The sequence below is a fragment of the Populus trichocarpa genome, chromosome 2, assembly GCF_000002775.5.
Source record: "Populus trichocarpa isolate Nisqually-1 chromosome 2, P.trichocarpa_v4.1, whole genome shotgun sequence".
Lineage (NCBI taxonomy): Eukaryota > Viridiplantae > Streptophyta > Magnoliopsida > Malpighiales > Salicaceae > Populus > Populus trichocarpa.
In genome coordinates, this window is record NC_037286.2 from 17,092,143 (window position 1) to 17,110,196 (window position 18,054).

General features: G+C 36.5%; 2 protein-coding genes across 24 annotated transcripts; one reads left to right on the plus strand and one right to left on the minus strand.

Moving 5' to 3' along the window:
* Nucleotides 1-1,481: 1,481 nt before the first annotated feature.
* On the plus strand, nucleotides 1,482-6,045 carry LOC7478836 (thiamine pyrophosphokinase 1). Of its 22 annotated transcripts, XM_052450262.1 has the most exons (8): nucleotides 1,484-1,603; nucleotides 1,860-1,989; nucleotides 2,095-2,191; nucleotides 2,673-2,745; nucleotides 2,997-3,098; nucleotides 3,648-3,897; nucleotides 4,313-4,728; nucleotides 4,968-5,421. In XM_052450262.1, exons 2-7 carry the CDS (start codon nucleotides 1,863-1,865, stop codon nucleotides 4,429-4,431), a joined length of 768 nt encoding a protein of 255 aa, XP_052306222.1. In that variant the 5' UTR covers nucleotides 1,484-1,603; nucleotides 1,860-1,862; the 3' UTR covers nucleotides 4,432-4,728; nucleotides 4,968-5,421. The 22 variants fall into 22 exon arrangements, with proteins under 22 accessions (XP_052306207.1, XP_052306222.1, XP_052306208.1 ...); XM_052450247.1 differs by having other exon boundaries at nucleotides 1,482-1,603; nucleotides 1,860-2,191; XM_052450248.1 differs by lacking the exon at nucleotides 1,484-1,603 and adding an exon at nucleotides 5,596-6,045 and having other exon boundaries at nucleotides 1,752-2,191; nucleotides 4,968-5,093.
* Nucleotides 5,111-17,739, minus strand: LOC7478835 (uncharacterized). 2 transcript variants are annotated; one of them, XM_024594058.2, is made up of 27 exons: nucleotides 17,521-17,739; nucleotides 17,240-17,408; nucleotides 17,026-17,156; nucleotides 15,629-15,745; nucleotides 15,332-15,478; nucleotides 14,487-15,133; nucleotides 13,936-14,060; nucleotides 13,749-13,840; nucleotides 13,344-13,560; nucleotides 13,155-13,221; nucleotides 12,735-12,883; nucleotides 12,560-12,630; nucleotides 12,296-12,469; nucleotides 12,106-12,177; nucleotides 10,591-10,692; nucleotides 10,405-10,494; nucleotides 9,473-9,548; nucleotides 9,265-9,361; nucleotides 9,104-9,173; nucleotides 8,842-9,021; nucleotides 8,632-8,754; nucleotides 8,446-8,529; nucleotides 7,619-7,803; nucleotides 7,394-7,532; nucleotides 7,253-7,312; nucleotides 6,320-6,424; nucleotides 5,111-5,501 (listed from the first exon to the last, which is right to left on the minus strand). In XM_024594058.2, exons 1-27 carry the CDS (start codon nucleotides 17,605-17,607, stop codon nucleotides 5,388-5,390), a joined length of 3,690 nt encoding a protein of 1,229 aa, XP_024449826.2. In that variant the 5' UTR covers nucleotides 17,608-17,739; the 3' UTR covers nucleotides 5,111-5,387. The 2 variants fall into 2 exon arrangements, with proteins under 2 accessions (XP_024449826.2, XP_024449825.2); XM_024594057.2 differs by having other exon boundaries at nucleotides 10,591-10,704.
* Nucleotides 17,740-18,054: the final 315 nt, after the last annotated feature.

An 18,054-nucleotide genomic window follows, 5' to 3' on the forward strand; every position in this document is an offset into this window, starting at 1 on the left:
GTGTTAATGTCATCTCTATCTTTGCTGCCACTAAGATCTCACTCAACTTCAATCCTATCTTTGTTGGAGTTCCAACTGGATTACAGTTTATCATCTGAAACCATTCCAACAATTCTAAAACATATTTGTTTTGACAGATCAAAAACAAAACCAGCTGCTAATTGTACTACTTTTATGCCAAGAAAGTAGTGCATTGGTCCCAGATCACTTATATCAAACTCTTTCATCATAGACTTTTTTACATCATCAAGCATATGAACATTGTTTCCAGTATATATCAATCAGTATTGATTTTGAGAGTTCATGTCCACTTACATAATCAATCATCCAAGTTGTTCTCTTTCTTGAACATTGATTTTGAGGTGGCTAATCATCTATAGACTGAACATTTGCAGAAAATATTTCATCAAAGGATTGCTGCTGCATTTCAATCCTGTTATCTGCAATAATAGAGTCTGCTGGAAGTTGCAGCTGTTGCTGATTACCTTCTCCAATCCAATTCCATACATTTTCTTCATCAAAAACTATATCTCTGTTGATAATCACCTTTTCAGCAACTAGGTTGAATAATTTGTAGGCTTTGAAATGTTCACTGACTCTAAAAAAGACACATTTTACAACTTTATCATTGAGCTTTTTCTTCTTTTCATTTGGAATATGTGCAAATGTTAGGCATCAAACTCTTTATAGTGGTCCACAACTAGTTTTCGTCCCTTTCAAGCTTCCCAAGTGTCATATTTCTAACAATAAATGTAGGGCATTTGTTCAAAATATAAATGGACCATAAGATTGTTTCAGACCCAAAAAAAAAAAAAAAAAATTCTCCCTTAACCAACAAGCTTTTGACCATATTAAGAATGATTTGATTTTTTCTCTCGGATACATCATTTTAAATATGTCGAATACAAAACAAAAAATTATAAAATTATATCATCAAATACTCTAATGATTTATACCGATTGAGTAATATATCATTAATGATTAACATGGTCGTATATTGTATTTCAAAATCAAATATATAGTATTAATTATCAAGTATATAGTGTTAATTATGTGCTTACAATTTGTTAATTGACTTTATATCAAGTATCTCAGCAAGAATACATCTATTAATTGACTTTATATCAAGTATCTCAGCAAGAATACATCTACTGTCTAACTCACATCATATGCAAATTGATATGGAAATATTATTTATAATAGCAAGGGGATAGCATACTAGTTTTACATGATATAAGTCAACCATCATTATTATCAGACGTTCATAATTATAAATTAACCCTCAATTATAAGGTAAAGTTAGAAACTTGGATTGACCTTTACAAGGTGAATAATAATAATAATAATAACTTTTATTATTATTATTATTATTAGAAAAAATACCATAAATATCCTATAGTTTAATCGTAAATGCGTGAACTCAATTAACAAATAAGTTATATATAAGATATTGCAGGTTTATCACCAACTCCTCTACGCATTTCTGTGTTAATGTCTTAACAGGTTCCGTTGGTGGTTGTCAGCGTTGTGGGGAGGAGACATTTGTGGAGTTGGGTTTTTGTGGCTGGCAACAATTATTTTGGTGGAGAGAGAGAGGGTCCTGGTGAGCGAAGACTGAGCTTTTAGGGTTTGATCATCGATGGCAACAATTTAAATATTTTTTAAATTCTTTTTGTTTTTAATATTAAAAAAATCTATTAATTTAATGTTTTAAAAATCATCTCAGGACAAATTAAAAACACAAGGTGCTGTTTCATCATCATCATCACATCAGCCATCCCTTTCTTATCATCGCTTTCTCTATCAATTTCAGTTTTAGAAAACCGCGAAACTTATCTTTTTTTTAATTGAATAAGCAGAAAATGGATGTGATGACTCATTCTTCCACGTTCCTTCTGCCCGGCAACGACCACAGCTCCTCTGTTACCTACGCACTTGTCGTCCTTAACCAACGCCTTCCCAGATTTACTCCTATTCTCTGGGACCACGGTTCAGTATCCCTCGTGGCTTTCTCTTTCTTTGCCAATTGCCTGCCTCCTTGCATGCGTGAGCGTGACAAAGTTTTTTCTTTTGGTTTTTGGCGGTGTGTAACAGCACAGGTGCGGGTGTGCGCTGATGGAGGTGCCAATCGGGTGTTCGACGAAATGCCTCTCTTGTTCCCCCGCGATGACGCTCTTGATGTTCGACACAGGTCACTCTCTGTTTTTCTTTTCCCCTCCAAAGAGAGGTTGATTTTGAGATTTTGCATTTGTAGTGATTTTACTATTGGATTGAATCTTAAAATGAATTTCATTGAAACAAAAACGAAATCTTTTTCAATGGGGTGGTGGATTCATGGCTGAATAAATCATGATTTTCTTGATTGAGACAAAAAAAAAAATGTTGGGTAATTTTAGAATTCTTGAAAGTAGCTAAAATTTACATATTTATTCTGCAAACACCTTTGCGCTTTTCTGATTGACGTCTTCTGAGCATATGATTTCAGCAAGGGAGTTCATGATGGATGCTGTCAGAGCAGACAAGAGGTTTTAGATTAAATGAAATATCAGCTAGAGATATTACACTGTAGAGACATGAATTATGTGCGGCGTTTCTTGACGCCATGGTTCTTAAATCACTGCTTGTCATCTTTAGTAGACTTATCGTGATGCTGACCGGTAGATTTCAACCAGGTACAAGCCAGACATAATCAAAGGGGACATGGACTCAATTCGGACAGAAGTACTGGACTTCTATACCAACTTGGTAGTTGTTTCTTGGTCCCACTTATATCACTGTATTATCAGTAGGATGTTTTCCTTTTATTCGTCCAAAGTATCCTCTATTCATGCCCTGCCATTTGCCAACTTATCATTTTGGAGTTGGGCACTTATGATTGAAGCCCTTTTTGAATCTTTTCAATTGTTTTCTGGGCCATGCTTTTACATGGATTTTTTTCTTCTGAGTGTGATCAGTCAAACCTTGCTCAGATACTCGTGCTTGCTTCCAAAATGCAGGGGACCAAGGTAGTTGATGAATCTCATGATCAGGATACCACAGATCTACACAAGTGTGTGGCCTACATTCGAGACTTCGCACCAAACTTGGATAAATCGAATGTAAGATAAACATATTCACATCCAAAGGCTCCTTTTTTAAAGTGCATCCACCTGATCTCATGCATTTATCATACCTGGACACTTTTGTAAAGAATTTTGATTGATTTATTTTGAGTCCCTGCAGTTTGGTGAGTGTCGTGCTTGCCTTCAAAGCATGCTTGTGTGGAAATTTTAGGACAGTATATGTTTGAGTCACTAAGGTTTTAGTGTAGCTAAACTTTTGCTCCTTTTAAAACCAGCACTATAGTTTTGACATTTTATGACTTTTCAGTCTTTTGTACTTCATTTGCCTGCTTAAATATTTACCCCATAAAGATTATTTTGTTGCTTTTAGAAGCTCAAAGTACAAAATTATAACTTCTGGGAGTTGAAAATAAATTACCAGAATCACGATGTCCATATTCTTCATGACAATCCTGGCTAGTTTTTGCTCAGGAGCTTGTCTGAAAAAAATAAACTGCACTGGGTGTTATGGAGACCACCATTGTGACTGTTTCCCTGCTCAGATTGGCAACATGACAGGTTTTTTGCTTTTGTTGTAATTTGCAGCTCTGCATTCTTGTAGCTGGAGCACTTGGTGGGCGATTTGACCATGAGGCTGGAAACATTAACGTGCTATATCGTTTCTCAACCACGCGAATAATCCTTTTATCAGATGATTGCCTAATCTACTTACTTCCAAGGACTCACTGTCATGAGATTCATATTCAATCTTCTGTCGAGGGTCCGCATTGCGGACTCATTCCCATAGGGATGACATCTGTGAGCACTACAACAACGGGGCTTCAATGGGATCTCAGTAAGTATATCGATTTGAAATTATTCTGGTGAGTGCTTTCATTTGCTGAGCTAATAAGCAGAAACATATAGGTCTCCAATCCCGAGTCTCGTGTTCTCTGGTCAAAATTTTCATTAAATTACACATCACCATTAATATTGTCATTTGACATATGGAGGGGCAGCCCCTAGATAGTTTTGGGCACTTGACACCACAGCTTTTCTTCTCTGGGGTACAGAATGATGTGTTAAACAACCGGGGGCAAAAAATGCCAGGGTCTTGCAATGATTCACTTCTTCCCTAACTTCCTTTCCTCATTGAATAAACTCTTACAGATGGTTAATGTCTGATGGATTTCTTTCATCCTCTTTCTCGGCTATTATGAAATTTGCCATAGGAGTCTGATTGACTGAATTTCATATTTTCTGTTTTCCAGCTAACACGGAAATGAGGTTTGGTGATCTGGTAAGCACATCAAACTTAGTCCAAGGTGAAAAGATAACAGTGCAGTCCAGTTCTGATCTTCTTTGGACGATATCCATCAAGAAGGTGTGATTGCAAGCCCTCTTCAATTAAAGAACTATAAAGTGAGTTGTAGGTAATTCTCTCTTTGTTCATATCAAATTACAATTGGGAGGGAATGTTATATTTTAGGCAGTATTAGCATTCTTTTCCGCAGTTACTTGGAAATCCTGCCTCAAGCCCTATTAGGCTTCTCCTATTGTTGAACTTTTCCTTCAGCTGTTTGCATCATGACAAGGAGGAAGTAATTGGAAGACATTTGCTGACGTGAGGTTTTCATTGATCTCCTTCAACACTTTATCCAGTGGTGACTAGACGTACATTCACAAGGTATTTAAATATCAAGTCCACATGTTATCTCATATTATCACCAATTTGTATGCAATCAACTTCAGATTGTATCAGGAGTATAATACATTATCAACCCGCATACAGCACAGCAGTTATATCAGGCTGAATTTAAACTCACTGGTCACGCAATGCCAGGATTTGCTAGGCTGTAGAGGTTTCCTCCGGCACACCGTAGGAAAATCTTCTCTAATTTAAATTTACGTCATGCAATTTGACAGGTGACTTGCTGCATAGATTTTAATGATACAACCGAAGTCAACTTCTCCACTTCACCGGAAATGTTGAGTCAGAAAAGGGAATGTTGAGAAGACCAGAAATCTACTTCACCGGAAATGTTACTCTCGGTAATATTTCCGTGGTGTGCAATGCAAAGATGATTTATTCATTGTCAAAACTAGTGTTTACATGCTAGAACGAAGGGGGGGAAATGAATCAAAGAGGAAAAAGAAGAAGAAAAATGCAGCTTTCGGCCAAATTACCAGCCAATAAATATCGTACGATTCCTGAATGCGGTCAATAATTAAAACCTATTCTACGGTCAGGACCTGCAATGAAATTTCCACAAAATACAGGTCCTAAATCTAGGCGACTTAAGAATAAATTAAACAAGAAATGCCTGTACATGAAACATACATTCTCTACATGAAATAGCTGAGCGATTTCTTCTTTCTCGATCCACCTTCTCCATATAGATCATTCCATTGGAGGAGCTCGTTCATGTTTGTGGACTCTGACGACACACTTGCACACACCTGCAATTATTAGAGTATTAACATGACTAATTCATAAATAAATTGAAATTAGATGACTAAATGGCAATGCTAAGGTGGTTGTTTATGTTTGCAGGGACGGCATTTCTTTCTTCAATAAAATCCTAAATGCACCCACACATTAGGCAACAATCTCTGATACAAACTACAAAAGCCAAGGAAAGAACAAAATCAATCAATCAATCTTTCAAGGTGAATCCACATGAGAGTAAAATACGTTTCCGAGAGGCTGCGCCTGGACAAAAACACCACATTAATCCCTGTGGTTTTAAGATGATTCTATTGAGCGTCTTCACAAGGGCAAAATGCCATGAACTAACTGCTAAATGTAGAAAATTACCGACCAATAATATATAGCATCTATGGGTTTTCTAGCCTCTCTGTGGCGAAATGCATCTGTGGGTTCTCACATGGGTCTTCTATTACTACGTTTATAAACTAGAGGGCTCTCATATCTGACTGTTCTCTTTCTGTAACAGCATCGCCATTTCCAAGTCAATTATTATCTTATCCTCCCTATTACTCCTGTTCTTTTTCATCATTTCTCCAACATAAAAAGGAATAATCAAAGATTAAATTTTAACAGATGGCTGGGTGGGGAACTTGAAAAAACAAAATGCTGCTCCAGGATGGAAAGGTCGTTCGATGATTAGAGTTGACCAGATCAGATTCCCAGACCAAACAGCTAAAGGAATATATTTGGGCCAAAAGGTGAATTAACAAACAAACTTGAAACAAGTATAACATGCTACTCAGTCAACTCCCCAACCAATTAATGAAAATGTTCTGAATCATCATACCTGTTCATGTGCATATCTAAAATCCTCCATCTTAAGAGGACGGATGTCAGAACTGCTGTACAATGTGGGCAATGGACTATTCTCAGCCAATGCCAAAGTTCTTTCCTGAAATTTGTGCCCCTCAAAAGTCAATTGCACAGCCAATAAGTGTACAAAATTATGTACAAAAGTCGAATCACATGTATAGCATTTAAAAAAGCAAGCAAGATAGCAATTTAGAAAGTTCCCATGCCAGGTTTCCTCCCAAAATTTGTTTAAAAACATCAACACAGCCAAATAAAAATGATAAACATGTTTCCATTCAGTACATTGGAATTTACAAGTCAACAAGCGAGTATATTTGGACTTCAAAGAAAAGCCTTGATTCATTTAACTAAAATGTTTACTGGCAGTGTGACAAGTGCTCACATTACATACCCGCCTGTGCTAATGTTATTAGATGCCATATTTGCAGCAGCTATGCTAAAAGTTTCAAGAATGAATATCCTAACATAAACCACATGGCAGTCATATCTAGCAGCCCCTCAGAGACAATTCCAGGAATGTAGTCTCCTAGGCTAACAACTTAACAGGAATATACATGAATGTGCTTATGAGCAATACTTGCATCAGAGCACTGTGGACTAAAATGACTTCTAGGCATGAAATGATTCAGACATAAACCAAGTCCAAGGAGCCCTTAGCACAAGCACCGAGTAAGAAGGCTACCTTGGGGTACTTATGAGCAATACTTGTATTGTAACATTGTAGACTAAGATGATTTCTAGGCACGAAATGTTTCATGGAATAAATATTCAATGTGGGGTTTCAATTATATATGCACACACACACAACATTGCAATTAAAGAACTAATGTGGCTTTCAATTACATAAGTTCTAGAATAGAGAACATCAGAATAATTCACATTAAACAAATAGCAATGTCAAGCAAACCTTCTTTTCCGTTTTTAAAATTTCTCGTATAGGACAATGTGCAGCAGTAACACAAAGATTCTGAAAAGAAAGGGGGAAAAAAGAGATTAGACAGAAGTAATGAGAGAAAAATCAGATGCTAGCTAAATAGTGTGAAAGAACCTTTATATCGCTCCCAGAATAGCCATCAGTCATATTTGCAACTGCTTCTAAATCAACATCAGGTGCCAAATCTTCTTTGGCCAAGATAACCCTCAGGATTTTTTCTCTATTCGGTGCATCTGGCAAGTTAACCATTAATCTGCAAACCAGTTGCAGATGAAAGTCAATGATGTTGCTATTTTGCCATTTTAAAGAAAAGGGTAAGATAAACATAAGATAGAGCACCTCCGGGGAAGTCTCCTAATAACAGCCTCATCAAGGTCAAAAGGTCTATTTGTGGCAGCAAGTACCAAGACTCGTTCTTTATCTTTTGTACGCAGGCCATCCCAATTCACCATGAACTCATTCTTCATCTTACGCATAGCCTCATGCTCCCCTGGATTTTCACGTCTTCCCAACATGCTATCCACCTGAAAGAACATATAAGCCAAGTGATTGAACAATCATTTCATACCGACTCAAATGCAGTTGATATTGTTGCTCTTATTATCATTATGACAATGATGGTATAGAATATAGTCTCTATACATTTCATTAATTGCTTTTCGTTGTGGTTTCACACTCATTTCCTTAAATATCAAGAAAGACATGTTTGAGAAGTTGGGGGCTTGGAAAGACTATTAAAATGAGGGGGAAAAAATGTTGGGCAACAAGCTGATGAAGGCAAAAAAGAAACGCTCTTTCTCAAACAATGCTGGTCGCAGGCCTTGCAATAAAAAGTCATCTTAACATTTTTATACTGTTCATATATGATGTAGATTCAAATTTTAATTCTCATCATTCCAAATTAATTATTATGTTCCAGTTGTATGACCAGCAAATGCTTTGCATTATCAAATAGAAATTCTACAAGACTTGTAGGAAATTTAGCTTTTAACATTGCTGAAAAGAACAAAGACAAAATAAGGAACCTCAAACAGAGACTATAATAAGGAAAAAAATGTGCCCGGACTATCACATTTGCGCTTGCCTATTGGCTGTGGCTTTGTCAGGGGGTCCGGGTTTGAAAATCAGCTATCAGAATGAGTGACAAGAAGATATATTGCACAAACCTCATCAACAAAAACAACACTAGGAGCGATTTTACTAGCTAAAGAGAACACTGCCTTGACATACTTTTCGCCTTCTCCAAACCACTGCAATAAATATTGATGTTAACATTTCAATAAACAATAGCAATGCTCAAGTGAAAGCTCACAGAACATCAAATAGCACAACATATATGTACTCATATGTACCTTCGAAGTAATGCTCGACATAGATATATTTATAAAGTTTGCACCAGCCTCAGTTGCTACAGCCTTTGCCAGCATTGTTTTCCCAGTACCAGGAGGCCCAAACAGCAATATTCCCTTGCAAGGCTGTACAAGGAATAACATCTTGTAAACATAAAAATAAAAATACTTATAGGAGGAAAGAAAAAAAAGCCTACATATTTTGCAATTAACCTTAGTCAGCTGTCCTTTGCAAAACAATTCAGGTCTTTGCAGAGGGAGCATAACCAGTTCCTTCAAGGTATCCTTCACATTTTCTAAGGCTCCAATGTCATCAAAGGAAACTCCAATGTCACTAGGAGGCATGACATCTGCTAGAAGTTTCTTCTCAAATTCATTCTCAGTGACCACATCCTGAAAGATGATCTTTTTGGTTAATATCATGATGGGGGGGAAATCAGATAAACATCTGAACAGATATGGCCATCAATTTTACCTTCAGTGACTTCTTCAAGCTCTTGCTTTCATTTTGTACGCCATGTAGAACGCTCAATCCATACAAAATGCTGCAGCATATACATCAAAGGAAATGTTAATACAAGAAAAGAGTTGACATTTTATAGTTAATGATGGGAAAAAAATGAGGAGAAAAAAAACCTTTCAGAAGATATAAGAATTTTGGAATCATTGACAGAGGCTTCAGAACAATGCATAAAGTGGTGACTCAAAGCCCATCCCACTACTTTCTCCACACCTGTTTAAGTAAAATAATAGCACCAGTGAAATATTGCAGTTTAATGTTAATATCAATACCAAAAAAAAAAAAAAGGTGAAGATATGCAAGAGTTGAGTCAAGAACCCTTACTTTCAGTTGTAAGGGCTTGATCTTTAAGGCACACAGTTTCTAGGTCAGGGCAACACAAACCAACTCGGCTGAGAACCTACACACATCATGTACAAAGTAAATAACCAATAACAAACACAGAAACAAAAACCTATTTTCTAATTTCTCAAATTTAGAAAACCAAAAGAAATGAAACAACATATACAGGTAAAGTAAGAAATAAAGCAAAGTTAAGTTTAGATCTTCAACCTGATCCATATAGATTGGATTGGAATAATACCTAGCTTCGAGAGAACTTGTGTATCTCAGCAAAAAAAAAATGGTCATTCTTCATGGCCAATCTAAAGCACAAAGTCTGACCAAGAAATTCTATGATGCTCAAGCTGTAACTACCAACACTTACAACATATGAGAGAGAGAGAGAGAGAGAGAGAGAAACATGACAGGGAATTAAAAATAATTTTTGAGGAGAGAGATATTCTTATCACTTTTGGTGAACCTGGATGTGATTCTCTCTCCTTGTGTCTCTCTCTCATATGTTGTAAGTGTTGGTAGTTACAGCTTGAGCACCATGAGGACCTAACTAGAAAAAAATTATTTCTTTTTCTGAGCGAGTACGAAACTGTATGCGTTTGGATGCCATGCACAAGTATAAAATGAATCATCATTTGACCACTTGCAGGCGAACATCAAAAGCAGTAAAACTGAAAAATTATCAGAGGACCAAACTAGAGCAAACAATGTTTGATTCTAAGCATGGAGGCATCTGTATGTGTTTGGATGCCATGGGTGAGAATAATGCTATTTCAACTGCATAAGGGTTGGCTACTGTACATGTATTAGAGGAAATCCTTGCAAGACAGAAGTGACAGAAGCAACCGCCATTTAGGACGTAGGAAAATCGGTAGGAAAGTGGACATAACAGTTCACAATACAGAAGCAATTATACTTACTGAACGAAAGCTAAAAATGTTGGCTTGTGCTTTCAGAGTTTCAATATCACGCTCCAACTGCTGTTTCCAGTCCACAAGCAACGCTTCATCCTGCCAGGATGCTCAAAAATGTTGGCTAAGGCATTCGAGGGTTGAAGAAAATGAAAAAAGCTTGACTAGATTATAAACTGAATGCAGGAACAATACCTGTGGCAACTGTACTGTTACTTTGTTTGGGAAAAGTCGTGAGAGCTGCTTCATTGCTTTGGGTGTTTCTTTGCTCCTATCACTCGGTCTTCCAAAGCTATCCTGAATTAGAGGCTATACTCGCATCATTTTAATTCTTCAGCGATGTGAGACTAATGTAAATGACACGAAACAACCAGTATGGAAGCTTTTGACTCTAATGCATATAAGAGGTATCAAAACTTTAATTTTTATTGTGGCCAGCAAACAAAAGAGCAAATGAGAATTGTCTATATAAGAGTTGTGTTAAGCACTCAGATATTTGATCACCTCACCATGGCACTCTTGGTCTGGTCATACTATGGGTAGAAGTTAAGCTTTATACCATGTGACAAACTGCATCAGATGCAAGAGAATCATGCATAACAAATTTTACACTAAAAAAAATTAAAGGAAAATTGTATCCATGCGAGGATACTGAAGAGAGAGTAATCCATCCATAAAGAGACATGAAGGAGGCTGGCATGGATTCTTTTCTTGTCATTATGAGTCTTATTTAAGTTTTCCATGTCTTAAAGCTTATCGCATATCAACTTCTAGGGATACTTCATGGAAATGAATCATTTTTTGCAGTAAATGCTGATCATGAAAGCTAATGACTTGATTTAATATGCAAAGTCAAAATCCACTAGCTTGGCTTGTCTTTATAGCATTTTTAAGTTTTCAAGTCAAATCATAAATATTGTGTTTACTAGAAGTTCAGATCTAATTGTTCGAATTCAAAACACTTATATATCTTGCTGTGCAATCTTTTACCATTATTTAGGTCCAAAAGGGAGCCTTCCCTTTTCTGCATTCAGAAGAATTCTTGCAGAAACCCACAAAAGTCAACCATCATATCATCACCGATTAAGTCCTAATCTAATTCCTAAATTAGCCAAGGCATAAATTTTAGTCACGTCTACATCTCCTGAAAGGGAGGATCTGCACAAATCTATCCTCTGCCAAAACTATCAAACTATAAAAAAAAAAACATAGCATCAAAATATGCTTGAACTGATCAATGGCGCAATAAAAGGTGGCAACAAACAACATATATGAGAGCAATCCAAATAAATCACTGGTACACGCTTCCTAATTTAAGCCCTTTCTGATCCATAAAATCATTAAAAGCATAATTGTAAAATTTGCACCAGAAGGATATGCCTAACACAAGCCTGGATGATAATATGATTAATATTCATAACTATTATCAAGCTATATCTGTTTAAATACAGCTCATCACATACAATGACAACAAAGCCTTATCCCATACTAGTATATGCAAATTAATGAGTATCCAAGTAAACAAACACAGCTATTATGATAAGAGCATGTTAATTCAGTAAACTCTTATCTCTATATGCACACATGCCCTGTGAAAGAGGGAGAGAAAGACTAATGGCAAATCAGCCATCAACCATAATGCTTTTGAGAACACGAACACGGAGTTGAAAAAAAAATAGCTCATAACCATTATGGCAATGCTTTGCATACCGGAAAAGCAAGATCAAGTAATGCAGTGTGGTTGCCGCCAAACTTCGTAAATAGAAGACCACCAGCATGGGACTGTAACATAACAAGTCATAGAAAATGTAAATATATATTGTCAGGATATAGATAAACTTAAAAGTATCAAATAGCAAATATACAAATACAGGTACCAGAATATCTGCCAAAGGATTACCTTCTCCTTACGATTGTCAATCTGGGTATGGGAGCCCATTACGATAACTTTCTCTGGTAAATTCTCAAGCTTACTCTTTAGGGAAGTGTATGCATCTTGATTTCCCACCAGAGACTTCTCTAAGTCTTTCAAAAACAAGATTAGGGGGGCATTTTTACTTTCATTTAAAGCAACCTATGAAACATCAAAAAATCAGCTTGGGGCCTTATATGAGAAGAAGAAGAAAGCAGCAACAAACATTACTCTAGTTAAAGTAGCAAGGACCTCAAAGAGCTCATTAATAGCAAGCCTGTCAACATCTTCTCCTCCAGAACTATCCAAACGAAGTGAATTAGCTGAGAGAAAAGAAGGCATTAGTGATATTGGATGATGTTCTGCTGCAAACAAACACCATCATCTAATAAATCAGTGACAGAGTCTAGATGGTTCAAGAACACACCTGTACAAAAGAAACCATGATCCTCTTCACAACGACCGCCCAAGTCATTGCCTTCTGGGATGGATTGATCAAATCTAACGCCAATTTTATAGGAACTGTTTCCTTCAAAAGTAAGGACCACCTTGCCTCGTAAACCAATTGTTGGTTCCCTATCGAGAGAAAAAGTTCAAAACAAAACATAATTAATATTTTTTTTTTTTACAAAAACTATGCATCTGGTTGAGTATATGGTATTCAGGAAGGCTGGGGATTTTTTTTAATACAGTTCAAGGTACAGGCACTTATAGCATATAATCAAGAAGCTTGGATTCAAGAGAGAATTAAAGTCCCGTGTGCTTGGGAGAGATATAGCCATTAAATTGAAAGGAACCCAACAAATAATAAGAAAATAGGACACCTTAAGAAAAGAAAGAAAAATACTTTAAAGGAGGCTGCAAAGAAGAAATTGCAGATGCCAAGGAGGTACCCACAAACTTTACTCTGTCACCTGCAATTTAACAAACTGTAAGTCAGATAGCAATTTAGGTATTAACTCTTAAGGTAGTCTATGAAACAGCAGCAAAAGGACAATTTTTTAAAAAAAAGCTGCTGTTATAAAAGCAAAAATGCCTGTTTTAAACGTGTAGTTTTTGGATGATGCAGTAGAAGTTTCCTGCTTTGGCCGGGCATGAGAACCAAATGTAGAGCAACCAGTTATGCCAGCCTCAACACTAGAAGTAGGTTTCTTAGTTAGTAATGCTGCCTGCATGGCTCTTTTGGCAAATGCAGAGACTCTTTCTGATTTTAAACTTTCTCTAGAAGAATCAGCTTCTTTGTGTATTGATCCCTGAAATTATTAGAAAGCAGTATGAGAAGAAACTAGAACGCCACAAAACATGCATATTTGGCGCTCCAAAAAAGCAGCATGGCCTAATATGGATGGAAATTTGTGGGAGACATGGCCTAAGGAGCAGTGAAACATGCTCACATATGAAGAACAAAAAAGAAGATTCTGAAGATATCCAAAAAGCTTACACCAGGCAATTGAAGCGAATCCACAATTAATAGTCTAGCACCAGCATCTTTGGCAAGTGCCTTTGTCAGAGTCTCCTGATATATTTCAGAGCCTACAGCAAAATTTCACAAGAACAGGAGCTAATAACAATGAACATACAAAATGAAGCAAAAATATATATCATAAAGCAAATAAGAGAGGGGCTACCTGCAGGACCAGATAGTAACATGCGTGGGGACACAGTAGGGAGATCGCAAGCAAACTTTGCAACTTTGTTACCACATTTCAGATGGATGAATGCACCACCTATCAAAACTTTCTTAGTTGTATCACTGTAAGAGGGCTCAGGGTCAGTAAAAGTACCAATTTGGTCCAGCACAGTAAGACATGAGATAACAAAAAAATTGATGATTCCGTTATTAAGAGCTTGATTGAATTGGTGTTTTTTGTAGAATTCAACTCAATTCATTGCCTTTTGCCAGTTCCTTAATCCATTAGTCAATCAGAGTATAATTGAATTGAAAAGGTGAATTCCATACATGTGCTAATCCTGCCTCTCTATAGCCTAAATGAGGTTAGATCATGCCAAGAAACAGTAATATCAAGCTGTTTTTAGATTGGTTAGCACATGTTTTTGTCCTTATGTTTTAAGTCATAAATGACAGAGACATGTACAGCATGAATAATTTCCACACTGAAATGAATAGCATTCAAAGAAAAATATTTTACACTACTACTTGACAAATGAAAATGTGCACCTTAGATAATATGGGAAATTGTCAAATGAAACTTCAATCTCTTCAGGGTTTAGAATTCCTTTTTGTAAACTATCCTTAAACAACTGCCGTCTAGTGGACATTAGAACTGGTGGAGGATCAAGATCCTTGAGGATTTCTCTCCTTTCCCTCTCATCAAATATTTTATCAAATTCAGAAGATGAACCTGCAAGCATCCGCAACAATGGCTTTAACTCATAAGTTGAATTTGGAATCCTTCCAATAACTGCATTTGTACAAGCACCCAATCTCATGCTATCAGCATTAGCATTTTCATTGGCAGCATTAGAGGAAGGAGCAACAGCTTTCTCGCTTGGGGAAACATCACTGGGATCATTATTGCTTGTGCCATCCTTCATTTCAACATCTGGAACATGATCTTCGGACGCTTCGCAGCCAGAAGGCAAGGTGGAAAAATCTGTATTTTGCTGCCCATCCTCACCAGTTTTGGCAGCAGGTGGAAGAAGATGTGACAAAGAAGCCAATATTGATGCGCCTGCATAATCTGAGGGGTCTCTAGACCTTGCCTCAATGTGAATCCCTTTTATAGGAGCACTCTGGGCTTCTAAGATGCTCACAGAAGGCATGCCTGGTGTGCCTAAGCTATTGCTTGTTAGCTGCTGAAATATCTAAAATTCCCATTAAGGAATTCAATGATCCTTAGAGGAGGTGATGGACATTTAAGTCAAATAATATAAACATGCAAAATCTAGATAGGAATTTTCCTTCTATGCTTTCACAGAAACAGAAGAGTAATACAAACAACAAAAATAATAATACATAAAGCCACATAATTTTGCCAAAGGCAAAGTGAAGGAAAAGGATACATATGCATGTTTTCCAGAAGTAGTGAAAATCACTTCATCGCCTCCATTTAATGCTAAAGTTTCATTCTTTTGATAAAGTTTACCATTTACTTGGACTGCTCCTTTTCCCCCAGTGATTTCCAATAAGGCAATAGGTGCACCTCCACGCTGCAGGGTGATTATAAACAGATTACCAAAGAGGGGCCAGGGTTGGATTGCATGATGATGGAAAATGATGCAGTGTCTTACCTTGATGAATAATTTTTTGTTAATTAACAAGTAAAAAAATTAGAAATTAGACAGTGCAGAGAGTACTACCTCTATGTGCTTCAGTTTGCATAAAATAGTACTGATCGATGAATCATTAAGCCATAAATTGCATTGTCGGCTTTGACCAACAGTGAAAAGAGTGCTATTTATCAGCTTGTGAGGGTTCTGCAATGAATAACACACTTAAAAGCATCAGAAACAATCACTTGTTCAGTTCCACAAAATATGGTAAAACATCAAGAGCAAATTTCAGAAATCTGCCTTTAGGACAAAAGAAGTAAACAAAATTCAGCACTAGCTTTCCAGTTATTGTCATGACTTGGAGAATGACAAATCTTCTGAAGCCCGCTTTCCATTTTTTAACACCAAATCAACAATCATGGCATAGGGGAATTAAAAAGAAAAAACAACATTTATTAGCATGCTCGACATGAATTTTTGTTTCAACAGCAGCTTATATACTTGGAAAGCAACTAAATGACCTATATTATCTCCAAGATACAAGAATATACGACAAACCTTACCAAACAGAGAGATGAACCACATAACTGAAATAAGCAAAAACAAATCCTGAAACTCCATTCCCTCCCCTTTTGAAATAAATTCTACCCATTTTTCCTAGGTAACAAGCTGAAAATAAATAGACAATTTGAGACCCTCACTGAACAGCACTTGAAACCTCACACGACAAAGCTCCAATCAAATTTCCCCATATATTTTTCCAGACAGCAACACATACAGAAATGAACAAAACCTTTTGTAGAGCACTTAAATACCCTGTGAGACACGGTCCCAAGTACCTTAAAGTTTGACATTAACATCAATAAAATGCCTTAATCAAACGCACACTCACAACCTGCACAAAATGTCCGCAACCACGAAAGAAGCCACCAACTCACAAAAAAAAAATTGCTCTTGAATTCACAATGATGTAGATAAGTCTGAATCATCTCAACTAGATTCACAAAATACTACCCTAAGAAATCCAAAGACTCGAAACATGATAAGTGCTGCCAAAGCAAAGGTTTATTTATTAGGGAGTTGCCTGGGAATAAAGATAAAAATATTTCACCAACAAAATAATTTCCAAGCAACAAGTTCAAATTAGTGTCAACAATGTATTAAGAAACCCGTAGAGTGATGCCATCACATACTATAACAAACTTCCTCATAATAAGCTCCCTAAACATTGTAGAACAACTTGACTGTCTATAAAACCAAGGCAGGTGAGATTTTCACAACATGCAGACCCAGTGGGAAGCTAATAGCCTAGAATTATAAAAACAAAACTCCGAGTGACAAACATGAAATCCAGTAGTACAACATCCAACTAAATTAAAAGCTTTAAATTTATTATCTTTTGGTAAAAATAAACAGATCACTAAAATGAAACACCACACAATCATAAATAAACAGATCACTAACATGAATCACCACAAAATCACCTGTGAACATTGGGACAGCAATTGGCCCCATGCAGCCTTGGCATTAGATTTTACTGATTTTGGTACTCGCTTCTTTGACTTGTTCAGCACTACTGCACCCTTGGATTTCTCTCCATTGGCAGTGACTTCATCTAAAATCAAAACAACTATTGAACATAAACAAAATAACACCAATCTGTTTTCAAAGAAAAACAGAATAGAAACAAGATCGCACCTAAAGACACCAATTCCTCGGCTTGAGTCTCCTCTCCAGACTTAGTAGCCTGCAAATCTAATTCAGACCCGGAATCCTTTTCCTGACTTGTATTTTCTATCGGCAGTACCGGTGTCGGTACATCGCTGGTCGACGATGATACCTCAGATGCAGCAGCAGCAGCAGCCGCCTATGTTTCAATCAGCAACCGACAATTCAAAAATTAAAATGCATATCACCGATTTTTTTTAAAAAAAAAAACAAATCTAAAACGGATATATAGACATGGAGAGAGGGGATACTTTGCATCTTTTAGAAGAGGGAGGAGGAGAAGAGGGAGGAAGAGATCGTTTGGAGGAGGAGGAGGAGCTGCGTCTGGTTTCAACCATATTATTGCTGTCGTTTTGCTTTCTGCTGCTTGGTCGTTTTGATTCAAAAGAGGTTTGGTTGTTCGATTTGATAGAGAGAATCGACGGAGAGAGAGTTTAAAAGATTTAAGAGAGAGAATTTATGAAAACTTTTGTTTTTATATTTTAAAATTTTGGTGGCTATTAAATAAGAAAATTATTCTATATTCGATTGAAAAAAAATGAGGTTATGGTAAAAAAAAAATAGTGGAGGGTTTTGTAAAAAATAGGGTTTATGCTGTTAAGGGTATTTTTGAAATATTGGTTTTTATAGCAATTCTAAGGGGAATTGATGCAGCAAATCAGAGGGTTGGTCATTTTTTAGCAATTAAATTATATTTGAAATTCAAATCAATTCCCTTACAAAAATTCCAAACAAAAAAATTGATGTAATCCTTGAAATTAAATTCAATTTTTCAGGTTCTAAAC

Excerpts from the sequence above, each read along its gene's own strand:
- LOC7478836 (XM_052450247.1), top strand. The coding sequence starts at position 1,863 with ATGGATGTGATGACTCATTCTTCCACGTTCCTTCTGCCCGGCAACGAC. Across the intron at positions 2,746-2,996 it reads TGGACTTCTATACCAACTTG|GGGACCAAGGTAGTTGATGA; the intron begins GTAGTTGTTTCT and ends TCCAAAATGCAG. Across the intron at positions 3,099-3,647 it reads CAAACTTGGATAAATCGAAT|CTCTGCATTCTTGTAGCTGG; the intron begins GTAAGATAAACA and ends TGTAATTTGCAG.
- LOC7478835 (XM_024594057.2), bottom strand. The coding sequence starts at position 17,607 with ATGGTTGAAACCAGACGCAGCTCCTCCTCCTCCTCCAAACGATCTCTT. Across the intron at positions 15,746-17,025 it reads TGCTGTCCCAATGTTCACAG|AACCCTCACAAGCTGATAAA; the intron begins GTGATTTTGTGG and ends TATTCATTGCAG. Across the intron at positions 9,022-9,103 it reads GCTTGAAGAAGTCACTGAAG|GATGTGGTCACTGAGAATGA; the intron begins GTAAAATTGATG and ends ATCATCTTTCAG.